Source organism: Labeo rohita, unplaced genomic scaffold, assembly GCF_022985175.1.
Source record: "Labeo rohita strain BAU-BD-2019 unplaced genomic scaffold, IGBB_LRoh.1.0 scaffold_1440, whole genome shotgun sequence".
Lineage (NCBI taxonomy): Eukaryota > Metazoa > Chordata > Actinopteri > Cypriniformes > Cyprinidae > Labeo > Labeo rohita.
In genome coordinates this window covers 2,179-15,300 of record NW_026127605.1, presented here as the reverse complement: position 1 = coordinate 15,300, position 13,122 = coordinate 2,179, and the positions used below count along the sequence as shown (strand labels likewise).

General features: G+C 36.1%; 1 protein-coding gene across 1 annotated transcript; it reads right to left on the bottom strand.

The window, feature by feature from the left end:
- Positions 1-279: 279 nt before the first annotated feature.
- On the bottom strand, positions 280-7,605 carry LOC127158310 (uncharacterized; the record flags this gene model as incomplete). Its single annotated transcript, XM_051101471.1, has 5 exons — positions 7,413-7,605; positions 5,354-5,469; positions 1,854-1,909; positions 692-1,101; positions 280-606 (listed from the first exon to the last, which is right to left on the bottom strand). Coding segments are annotated over exons 1-5 (1,102 nt in total), but the record flags the coding sequence as incomplete, so codon positions are not given.
- Positions 7,606-13,122: the final 5,517 nt, after the last annotated feature.

The window sequence follows — 13,122 nt, the reverse complement described above, 5'->3', positions numbered from 1 at the left end:
ACTTTCACTGTCTACTTTAGTCATCAGTTTGCATGATATTGGTTTAACTGGCACATTTTGTATTTTCTTTGAAAATACAAAACCGCAGTCAAAACAACATCACAGCATGTTTAGCTCAACAGGAAGCAGCAATGGCACACAGGTAAACTGGCTGATATTATTCATTATTACTTTTTTTAAACAGTCCACAACACAAATTGGATTGTAATTATTATTAATAATTATTATTATTATTTTAATTCCTCAAAGGAAAATGCATTGATTGACTCAGTTACTCACCAGTGATAGAAACACTGAATCTCTTCACTCTGGTGATACTGAATGTGCTGCTGCTGATAATAATCCTGAGTTTATAATCTCCAGAGTCTGTGATTCTGGTGTTTGTGATGGTCAGAGATCCAGTCTGATGATCCAGTTTCAGTCTGTCTCTGAATCTCTTACTACACTGATCATCTGTACAGATCTTACTCTGATCTCCAGAGATTTCAGCGATGAGAGTGTCATTAAAATACCACGTTATCACATCATTTGGGGATTTTATTACACCAGCATCTAAAGTGACAGATTCTTCCTCCTTTATTTCATATAGTTCAGTAGCAGGAACATCTGAAACACAAACCAACAGCTGCTGGAGGATCTTGTATTTTAAACATATTTTAAACTGCATTCAAACACTCATTAAATGACTTACCAGTGATGTAAATACTAAATATATTTGCACTGTTACTGCTGCTGAAGATTTTTAATGTATATTCCCCAGAGTCTGTGTTTGTGATGTTTGTGATGGTCAGAGATCCAGTCTGATGATCCAGCTTCAGTCTGTCTCTGAATCTCTCAGTTCCATTATTACACTGAACATCTGTACAGATAAAACTGAGATCTCCACTTATTTGAGCAATGCGAACCTTGCTGAAATACCACTTAATATCCTCTTGGTGCTTTGTTTCAACACCAGTGTGTAGAGTGACTGAATCTCCCTCCATCACTGACACTGACACTCTGTCTGTATAAACACCAGACAGACCTGAAGAAACAAACACAAACTGTATATATGCATAAAGATTTATAATGTCATGGATGCAAACAAACAGATGAACATTACTGATTTCATATTAACTTATCAGACAAACATATGCAAGTCTCATGACTGATCTTGCACAACACAAAATCTACTTCCTCATATTTGTATTTTTATCCACTTTATACATATATTTTAACATTCAATTAATCACACATTGACTCATTTCATTAATAAATATTACATAGACAACCAGTACCCACAAAAACACATAAGATAATTAGTTTACACCGCTAAAAGACTAAACATATTTTAGTCCTTAAACCCCCACGTAATAAACGTATAGGCACCATGTAGGCCTAAATTTTATGACTTTGCCAGAATCTTTTCACCGAAGAGACTCACATTAGATGCAGGCTACATTGGATCAGTTTATGCACAGAAATGAAATGTCATATGTTATTTAAGTGACTTGTTTATACCCAGTAACGCGAGCAATTTAAAAGGACACAATTTTCACGCAGACGAAGCTGATCTGACCTGGTTTCAACTGCGATAGCATCGTATTTATTATTGTTAAAATGTGTTTCACTGACCATCAATTTCTGTCAACACTAGGCTCTGTTCTCAGCCTAACTATTACACCAATAAGCCTGATCCAATACGACTACTGCACCGGTGCGTATAGGCCTATAGGCCACAGAAACCCACAGAACAGAGATCGTAACGATGAAGACCTCACCATGGCCGAGTAAAAAGCAAACCACTGCGATTTCGTTAAAGGAAAGCTTCATTATTGCTTTCCCCCAGGAAACGAATGCAAATTCTAAATCACCAGTGCTGCTCTTCTTTAATGGCGGGCAGCAAAACAGAAACTGTGTGGGCGCCTCCCTATGGAGGGACAACACGATGACGTAGTGGACGTTACTGCGTTTTCTAATAAGTGTATTTAAAAAAAAAAAAAGATCAAGAAAAACCTTGAACCTTAAATAAATTGTCTTGACCCAGTTTATTGTCTATTGACCGACAGTAGTATGCCATTTACGGGTTTATCTCCCCAAAAGTGTAAACACTGAGTCTCCCAGGAGTAATCAAAACAATGAGAGCAGTCTGTTTAGATCTGTCAATCACTTTCATCTCAGCCTATAGCGTGAGCTTAGAGCTTAACAGATTAAAGAGGCCAAAGTGAATGGGTCAAGATGATATGCACTACAATATTAAATGCTTCAATACCAAGTCTATCAAGTCAAGACACTTTTATTTATATAGCACTTTAAATAATACAGATTGATTCTAAGCAAAACAAGTGATGCATTTTGGGTGTTTAGCTGAAGCTGTTGTGGAAATAGTTTTCCCTGATTGCAAACACTCAAGTTCCGATGCCAAAGACTTAGATTTTGAGTTCAGCTCATGAAAAATGGGGGCAAAAACAAAAGTGTTGCGTTTATAATTTTGGTCAATTTTGCCGTTTATCTAAGGTGATTTCTCCTCTGGCCAATGAACAAACACTGTATGATTATTATTTAGTCTGCATCACAAATCAAATTGGGATTGGTAGCATTTAGAATTTTTTATTAAGTTCCTTCTGCTTGAAGATCAGATTCATCATTGTATGGAGACAAAGCTGGTCAAAGGAGTCTGTGCAGCTTTTCTGGTTCTGGTGGTTTTTGCTGAGGATCTGTTCCAATGGCTGATGTATTGACAAGGTCTTCACAAGGGATCTTCTAGCTGAAATCATCTCTGCTGACATTCAGGGCTGTGATGAGGTTGTGTATAGGTGCAGGTCCACCATCTGGTCTGGATAAGGATGAAGCAGACAGACTAATATTGTTATACTTCTTATGATGCAAGTGCATTAGATGTTGTGGAAAGTGTTCCTTGTTCCAGCTGATCTCATTTATGCAGCCATACCATCCTTTAATGGATTTGAATTATTGAAATGTGAAAATGCATTAGGTGTCTGCCAGGTTAAAGAGATGTTGTTTTAGGGCTGGGTGGGGAGGATGGCTTGAGGGTGAGTACTGTAAATTGTGGGATACACTTCATTTTGGGGTAAGCTATCCCTTTAACATGTTACTTTTAAAATTGACAGCCCTAATTGTAATACTCATGATATGTAGAGCATCACACCACAGCTTATTGCCATCTACTTCCTGTATAAAAGAATGATGTATAGGCATGGCTAATGCTAAGTGGATACAGTATTATTGTATTTTACTGTAAAGCTGACACAAAGAAACTTTTCCCCTATAAATTTGTCCAGATCAAACCATATCTCTGGGTTAAAACCACCCGAAGTTTCAGTTTGACTCAGATGATGAGCTGCAAGAGTGAAATGGAAGATAGTATTAACTTTTTGTTTTGTTTTTACCATACACAATAACACAGCAAAGCAACTACTTTTGACAAATGCTCAGTATTAAATAATAAAATGAAAAATACTTTACTTTAAGTGTTAATAAGCGCTAGAAGACTTATATGCAAGTATAAATCATTTGTAAAGTGTCTGTAAAGAGCCCACAAGGAGGGTTAACATGTCGTGGGAGGTTTCACATCAACTCAAGTGCTTTCAGCAGACAGTTTCATTAGATCAGACTTTTCAGAAAATGCTTCATGTGTTTGCTTTATGTTTGTGCTGGTGGCGTCTGACTGGTAAGTCGTAAATATATTTGTTTTATCAGTAACATCATTCACAATTGTTAAATATCAAGGTGATTTAAACTTAATATACTGATAATGTAAATGACTTTGTAGCTGCAAAGCCTCTTAATCAGTGTAAAATCTGTTTGTTTAGGTGTGTTTGGTGAGTTGGTGTCTGGGATGGAGGGAGCTTCTGTCACTTTAAATACTGATGTTATTGAAATACACAAAGGTGATGACATTCTGTGGAAATATGGAGTGGAAACATCTGTCATAGCTAAAATTAAAAAAAGAAGAAAATCTTCTCCACATGAGATTCCTGATGGGCGACTCAGAGACAGACTGAAGCTGGACAGTAAAACTGGATCTCTGACCATCACAAACATCACAGCTGAACATGCTGGAGATTATCAACTAGAGATAAGTGGAGCGAATCTGACATCGAAAACATTCAGTGTTTCCGTCTATGGTGAGTAGAGATGTCATTTGACCTGTCCTTCAAATATTCTTGTATTAAAGGAATATTCAGTACAACTTGAGATCAATCAACAACATTTGTGACATGATGCTGATTACCAAAAACATTTTTTCCTTTTAGTTGTTTATGGTGAAGGACTTAATGCTTTCAGTTATCCTGCAATGTTGACTGGCTATAATTTGTTTAAAATTGAATAAAGGAAAAGTTAAAAAAGAACAGCCATTAATTCATATAGAAATTGTTTGTTAAAAATACACACTACTGTTGAAAAGTTTGGTGTCAGTAATTTTTATTTTATTTTTATTTTTTTGTATTGAAATAAATTTAAATTAGCAAGGATCTGTTACACTGATAAAAAATATGATAGTAAAGCCTTATACTGTTAGAAAATATTTCTATGTTGAATAAATGTTGTTCTTTTAAACTTTTTATTCATCAATGAACCCTGAAAAGAGTATAACAAGGATCATGTGACACTGAAGACTGGGGTAATGATGATATATATATATATATATATAAAATAATATATTTTAATTAAAAAAATATATATATATATATATATATATATATATATTTTTTTTTTTTTTTAATTAAAACATTATTCTAAATTGTAATCATATTTTACAATACTACAGTTTTCTTCTGTATTTTGGGTCAACTAAATGAAGGTTTGTTGAGCAATATTACATTACGAACTGGCACAAATTGTAACCTTATTAAAGGGTAGCATCCTAGCATCCTATACTTACAACTATTTACATATTCAAATGTTTATTCATTTTGTATTTTGAGATGATGGAAACACTCACTGACCGTCATCCTTTTTATTCTCTGATGTTTTGCAGCTCGTCTGCCTGTTCCAGTCATCATCAGTAACTCTTCACAGTGTTCATCATCATCACAGCAGAATTGTTCATTGTTGTGTTCAGTGGTGAATGTGAGTGATGTGAGTCTCTCCTGGTACAAAAGAAACAGTTTATTGTCCAGCATCAGTGTGTCTGATCTCAGCATCAGTCTCTCTCTACCTCTGGAGGTGGAATATCAGGATAAAAACACCTACAGCTGTGTGATCAACAATCCCATCAGCAACCAGACCACACATCTGGACATCAACAAACTCTGTCAGCCATGTGCAGGCACAGCAGCAATAATATTAATGTTTATTCATTGAGCTGATCTCAGCCTTTTGTTGTAGATCAAACTGATTCATGACTTACATTAACAAGTGTCTCTCTTTCACTCTCCTTCATTTCCTCCAGACTCTGTATTTCTGAGAGTCCTGATCTCTTCTGCTGCTTCTGCTGATTGTAGTTACAGTAACGATCTGCTACATCTGCAGGAAATGTAAAAAACCAGGTCAGGAGATTAAATAATTAATGCAAATATCAAAATATTTATCTTTTGTGAGGCACACATTTTGATATAAGATTGAAAACTTGTTTTAACATATATGTGATTATTGTTGATGCAGTCCAGACTCAAGACTCAGAGAAATACAACAACACGAAAAATGGTAAGATAATTTTTACTGTGTTGCAAGAATTTGTTGTGGTCAGATAGTCTAAATAAAGTTTTGTGTACTAGCATCAGATGGTCAGTGAAGAGATGGTCAGCACTGATCATTATCGATTTCCGGAATCAATATATATTGTATCAATGGGCACGAATATAGGCGGGAGGTGGGGAATAGAATTTAAGCTACTTAAACTAAGTGTACGTGCTATTTCAATTCTATTTCCCACCTCCCGCCTATATTCGCGCCCACTGATACAATATTTATTCCGGAAATCGAGCGAGAAGACAACCACTGCCTGAATGAGATCCGATCACAAGTGGTCAGCCGTTTACAACTGGTATTAACATGCGTTTAAATACGATTTCTTCTTCTTTTCACATCACATCACGTTCACTTTCGCTGCACGGTCTGGTGTCACGTGGTTTACGCGAACGAAGATAAATTGATCGTTAGACCTCCTATTATTATTATTATTATCTTAAATGATTAGGCTAGTTCTCCAAAAAACAAACAGAATAATAATAATGCTCACCTTAACGTTACAATCCTGCATTTTTTGTTTCTTTTAGACAGAATCACAGCCTCAGTCACCGTTCACCATTTTGACATCTTTTTTCTATACACAACTTCCAACACCGGAAGAAAGAGCGCATTGAGACTTCATCATTGCGGGTTATGGCAGCCATTAGCCTACATGTATCTGGTGACGGTGTTTATCTGTGATCGCAACGCCGCAGATTCATCCATATATAGCTTATATATGTTGTTAAATGTATTAATTTTGTTAAACTGCTGCATCAAACTGTTTTTCATTTATTTTATTTTTTTTTATTATTTTGCAGAAATCAAAGGAGGAGCCTGTTTATGCAAATGTCACCAAAAAACGATGATTAGCTAAATCAGAATTCACTGGAGGGCCCTGACGCACACATTTTAGTTCATATTTATTATTTATTCTCTGCCAGGATCGCCATTCATTGAATTACTTAAAGTTAAAAGCAAGCATTTCTGATAGCCAAAGTCAACTATCACCGGTCAAGTTTAATTTAGTGGTTCACAAACAGTAGGCCTACTCGAAATATGGAATATTCAGAAATGTAATGTATGTTTTATGTTTAGCATGGAGATTTAGTAACTTTATTAAACATTGATCACACCTTTCACTGCTCTCTGTACTCCTGTTTATTGAGAAAAGTGACAAATTCAGCACAAGGACATCACCGCTCTCTAGTGTTCAAAGCAGAAAATCACCTTTCTCCAAGAACATCTTACTTTTACACGATAGAGTGCGCTATTGTGCTGCTGTTATCACAGTCATAGTCTCAGCCTCAGACGTCACGCCCACGGAACGTTGGCTAAACGTCTGATGCATATGGTACACTTAACTGGAAACACTTCAGGAATGTCGAAGTCGTCAGTGATTGGTTGAATTTTATCGGATTTCCGGGGGACGCGAGTGTCGCCTTTATTTTCGGTCCGCCGGGAAACAAAGCGCAGACGTGTGATTGCAGAAGAAAAACTGTCGTGTTTACATGAGTGACAATGAGCATTTATCAAGATCAGCTAAACGTAGGATTCTCAAAAGTATGCGAGGTTCACGGCATAGACTCTTTAAGAGATGTCCAGGAGTTTTGTTTGAGGCACTTAGTGGAGACAAAAAGAGATATAATGCAGACGCCATTGTTGTTATACGTGCACGAACAGATCAATGACTTACTGCTTGTTTTCTTCTCCTTCTTTGATTTTCTATGCTGACTGACTTGTTGCACGCCGGTCTGTTGTTGTGGGGACATTTCCACGCCCCGAAACGTGACGCTGAACGAAACGAACTGTGATTGGTTGTTTGACATGTCGGTCAAACGGCCTTATGGGCGGGCCTTGGCCAAAGAAAGCTGCTATGAATTCCAGACCTTCAGCCGTCAGTCTGAAGGTCTGGCTACGCGAGACTATCATAGTCATATACACAGCTGGGTAGTAAATGATTACTTGTAATCTGGCTTACGTAAACAGATTCTAAAAACGAAAAATTACATTGCAATTACAATTGCAAACTTTTAACTCACAGTTGCAAGAAAAAAAAACAGAATTGTGAAAAAGAGTCACAATTACCTTTTTTCTCCATATATTCCACATACATTCAGAAGGTATTCTTAAAACCTGCAAATTCACATAATTTACATGCAATGCAGGGATTCCCCAGGGATTTGGTTCATGGAATCAAATAAATTGCAAACAAATGTTTAAAATACTTTCAAAATCACCTTAGATAAATAGCAAAATTGACCAAAATTATAAACGCAACACTTTTGTTTTTGCCCCCATTTTTGAACTCAACTGAACTCAAAGATCTAAGACTTTTTCTATGTACACAAAAGGCCTATTTCTCTCAAATATTGCTCACAAATCTGTCTAAATCTGTGTTAGTGAGCACTTCTCCTTTGCCGAGATAATCCATCCACCTCACAGGTGTGGCATATCAAGATGCTGATTAGACAGCAGGATTATTGCACAGGTGTGCCTTAGCCTGGCCACAATAAAAGACCACTCTAAATTGTGCAGTTTTACTGTATTGGAGAGGGGGGTGTCCGAAAACCAGTCAGTATCTGGTGTGACCACCATTTGCCTCACGCAGTGCAACACATCTCCTTTGCATAGAGTTGATCAGGTTGTTGATTGTGGCCTGTGGAATGTTGGTCCACTCCTCAAGTTGGTTACAATGACAAACTGCAGTCAGGTTGAGACTCTGATGAGGACGACGAACATGCAGATGAGCTTCCCTAAATGGTTTCTGACAGTTTGTGCAGAAATTCTTTGGTTATGCCAACCGATTGTTGCAGCAGCTGTCCAGGTGGCTGGTCTCAGACGATCTTGGAGGTGAAGATGCTGGATGTGGAGGTCCTGGGCTGGTGTGGTCTGCAGTTGTGAGGCCGGTTGGATACTGCCAAATTCTCAGAAACACCTTTGAAGACGGCTTATGGTAGAGAAATGAACATTCAATTCACGGCCAACAGCTCTGGTGGACATTCCTGCAGTCAGCATGCCAATTCCACACTCCCTCAAAACTTGTGGCATCTGTGGCATTGTGCTGTGTGATAAAACTGCACATTTCAGAGTGGCCTTTTATTGTGGCCAGCCTAAGGCACACCTGTGCAATAATCATGCTGTCTAATCAGCATCTTGATATGCCACACCTGTGAGGTGGATGGATTATCTCAGCAAAGGAGAAGTGCTCACTAACACAGATTTAGACAGATTTGTGAACAATATTTGAGAGAAATAAGTCTTTTGTGTACATAGAAAAAGTCTTAGATCTTTGAGTTTAGCTCATGAAAAATGGGGGCAAAAAGCTTGACTCACTAAATGAAATCCGACTACTGATCTGTGCTGCGTGACTGTCATTCGGCACTCTGTATAGAGTAGCCGTATTCAGTTTTTAAATTGTAGTGTCTGTTCTCTAACTGAACCAAATGATTTTTATTACTGTAAAAAAATATCAAAACGACGGCAGGTGGGCCGCCACGGTGGGCAAGTGACGAAACTGGTCTTGCAGCTTAACACTGTTTATACTGACTATGGCTATTTGGGCTATTTAATACTAGGATTTTGTCTAAAATCCCCTCCGCATCATGCATTTAAAAACCTTTAATGCACGGCAAGCCACTGATTATCTCTTAAATGACAAAACACACTAATTTAGACATATTTGTGAATTGGAATATTAGACAGTTCATGACATGGTAAGCAAGTGTGTGAATATTTTGAATAAAAAGGAAAAATGAAATAAAAGCGATCCATCTATCATACAGTGTTACTGTGGCTGCGGTGGGTCACGTGACAAGCATGACTTGTTGCCATGGGAACAATAAGGGCAAACGTTCTAAATAACGGTCGCCTAAAAATACTCACTCTAGGGAGGGGCAGCTAGAATCTTTTAAACTCACCAGTGAAAGGGTTAATATTGACTAAACATTTAATTAAGATGTTTATTCAACATTTGACTAAGCAACATTTAATTCAAATGTCCACTTGTTCTTTAACATTTGGCCATTTCTTTACAATAGAAGAGCTACAGCCTCTGTAACTTGACTATGTGGACATATGTTAAACCTTTAGACTAAAAGTTTGAACTTTTATTTTGAAATTTTGATGAACAGTTAGCATATTGATGTATTCTCCTGTGTCTGCATAGGTATATAAATGATTCACCTTACAAATACCTTACCAATCTAATGAAATGATGCATGTTGAGTTCCCAGATGAATATTATAATAAACCCAAACTGACAACAACATGCAGAGATGGAGTTTGGGACACACATATGTAACCTATACACACATGTACATAGAGCACATATATATATATATATATATATATATATATATATATATATATATAAAACCTTCAACGCATATATTTGCATTATAGTTGGATTCCAAATAATTTCTAAAGGTTAAAGGTTAAACGACAAAACACTAATTTACACCAACACTAATGACCTATTTTACACATCTTTGTAAATCAGAATATCAGACAGTTGATGACATGGTAAGCAAGTGTGTGAATATTGTGTCATACAGCACTATTGTAATGGAAAAGTAATGTAACTAGTAGTGTAACACATTACCGTTACGAAATGAGTAACAAGTAATGAGTAATATACTGTTTTTTGAATAACGAAGCCAACACTGATCATATGCAAATACAGGATGTGAACTAGGAGGGTCAAATGCCGTCAGGGGGAGAATTCACACAACACTTTAGCAGTTCTGCTGTTAGATCACACACTGAACCACCGAAGAAAATGTTTCACAAGTTTGTCTTGTTCTGTTTGTGCTGCTGGAATCAGACTGGTAAGTTTATAAAAATATTTTCTTTTCCCCCCAGAGTAATAAATCTGCTGCTCAAATAATATTTTATTTTATTAGAATTTTTCCTGTTATGTACCAAAATAATTATGAATTTTGTACAAATATAATACAAGATCTACTAATTTTGAATTTAGGTTTAGATTAGGGTTATAAAGTTTACACTGACATTTCCAGATCTGGAAAATGTCATGCAAATAACGGAAATCCTTACAGTGAACGTAAATATTCAGAAAGTGTGAACTTTCCATTGAGCGGCTTTTAAATATCAGACATTCTTTGTCTTTTTAAAAATACATTTATACATACTTAAAAATACTTCTGCATTGACCATAAACATCCAAAAAAATGTAATGTAAATGTACTAATAAAAGTGCATAAATCATATAGTCAATAGGAGACCATCCATAAATCTGTCGTTTATTAAAAAAAAAAAAAAAAAAAAAAAAAAAAGTATTTAAAATATCCAGCACAATTAAAACTCTACTTTTAATCTGCAACAATTAACATGTATTTATTGCTAGTAAATTGTGAAGCTTTAAACACTGATTGCCCTCTACACTTTAAAACAAATTAAACACTAAGGATGTGACAACAATAAGGATTAATCTTAAATCTAGATTAAAGGTTTATCTAATAAATCTGCTGCACTACAAAGTGTACACTCATCATTTTGATCTTAGGGTGTTTTCACACTTGGTCCTTTTCAGGGGGTCTGAGCACGGTTCGCGTGATTTTTGGCCCATATGTGAACACTCAAAACGATCTCAGACCCCTCAGAAGCGAACCGAACCGAACTGAACCGAGACCATCTCGGGAGGTGGTCTGAGTACGGTTCGCTAAAAACGTGCATTGTGAACACAAATCGACCCGGGCTCACTTGATTTTTCCATTCGCGAATTCCGATGTAGTTTGGTCATTAGCTGTTTCCGTACAAATCAGCTGTTCATAATGACTGCTTCTCCTGGCAGATCACTACAAATTATTCGCTCACAATGTAAACTCGTTTATTTTCATTTCAACCACTTTCAAACTGTGTAAGAGTGACGTGGCTGTGTGCCTTGCCAGTTTAAACTTTTCGATATTCGTTTTTTACGAGCACGCGCGTCCAGGGGGAACTAAACCACACTCTCTTTAGCGTCTATTATGTTTAAACTGTCAAAACACCCATTGTTTACATATACACAGGTTTTGTCTCAATCGAATGTAAACATTTGATAAAGTAATTGCATGTGTATCAATATACTGATCTGTGCATTACTGTAGCTCTAGTACAGCAGTCTAATATGAGAATTACGATTAATAATATGCATTTTATTTTTTTTCATTTGATTATTCAGTTTCTTACTTATACCTGAACAATTTAAAGCAGTTTACTGTATTTTATTTTATTTTATTTTATTTGTCCAATTTATTTATTATTATTATTATTATTTTTCAACGTCATCAATGCTTTTTCCGCGTGTCCTTAAAAAGTCTTAAATTTAATTGTATCAAATTTAAGGCCATAAAAATACAATGGGGAAGAAAAGACAAGTATTGCCATATAATGTGATTATTAAAATTAAAAAAGGGTATGATTTTATTGGATAAATATGAGCGCTGCACGTTTCAAAGTGAGGTGCTGTGCTGCTGTGTGTACTGCCATTACCGGGGAAACCGTAAAAAAAAGCGCCACCTACTGGCAGAGAATAATTTAGCGTTTTTAATCAGCCCTTCTTCTAGTTTAATATTATAATTGATATTAAACCAGCCAATTAACCACTAAACCATAAATATAATAATTGATACTTTTGACTCTTTTCTTAAAAATAGTTTAAAGGCTGAAATGTTAAGTTTATCTTTTTTTTCTTTTTTTCTTGAAAACCTGTAGGCCTATATGAACTGTAAATCATGCCTTTTACAGTCATTTTACAGTTAATATGCTACTGTAGACATTGCCCTACCCCACTCATATGGCAATAATTTTATCTGTGCAGGTTTTCTAAAGGCTTAAATTTGTGCTTAAAAATCCTGCAGAAACCCTGTGTGCTATGAAATAAACACAGGCCCGTAGCCAGCCTAGCGGAAGGGGGGGTTCTTTTTTTCCAAAAAGTGGACCTTTTTCAGTTCCCACCCATTTTGCATTTAACTATGAGGTTCAAATACTTCATTTTGGTGACTACTCATACACCAGTTTGTGCTGTATTATCATATCTGCTGGTATCTTAATAAGCATTTTGTTTTATTTAGCAAAAATATTTTACTACAATGTTGCTTACCAAGATATTGCCTTGTTCAGTAAATATACACAAATTACTTAACTAATAAGATAGTTAAGTAAATAAATGGCATTTTTAATGCAATAAATTAATAGATTGTTTATTCTGATTAATGTACAAATAGTGGGTGAACGTGTGTCCTTCAAGGGGGGGTCTGGGGGCAAGGCCCCCCAGGAGAAAATGTTATAAATTTTGAAGTGAAATTCATTCATTTGGTGCACTTTAAGTGCTCAAAAATAAGAGATCCAACCCCATGTTCATTGTGCAAACTGAACAAACAAAAAAGTTGATGACAATCTAAAAAGGGTCTAGAACCACCCCTGGTCAAAATGTACTGTGTTCTT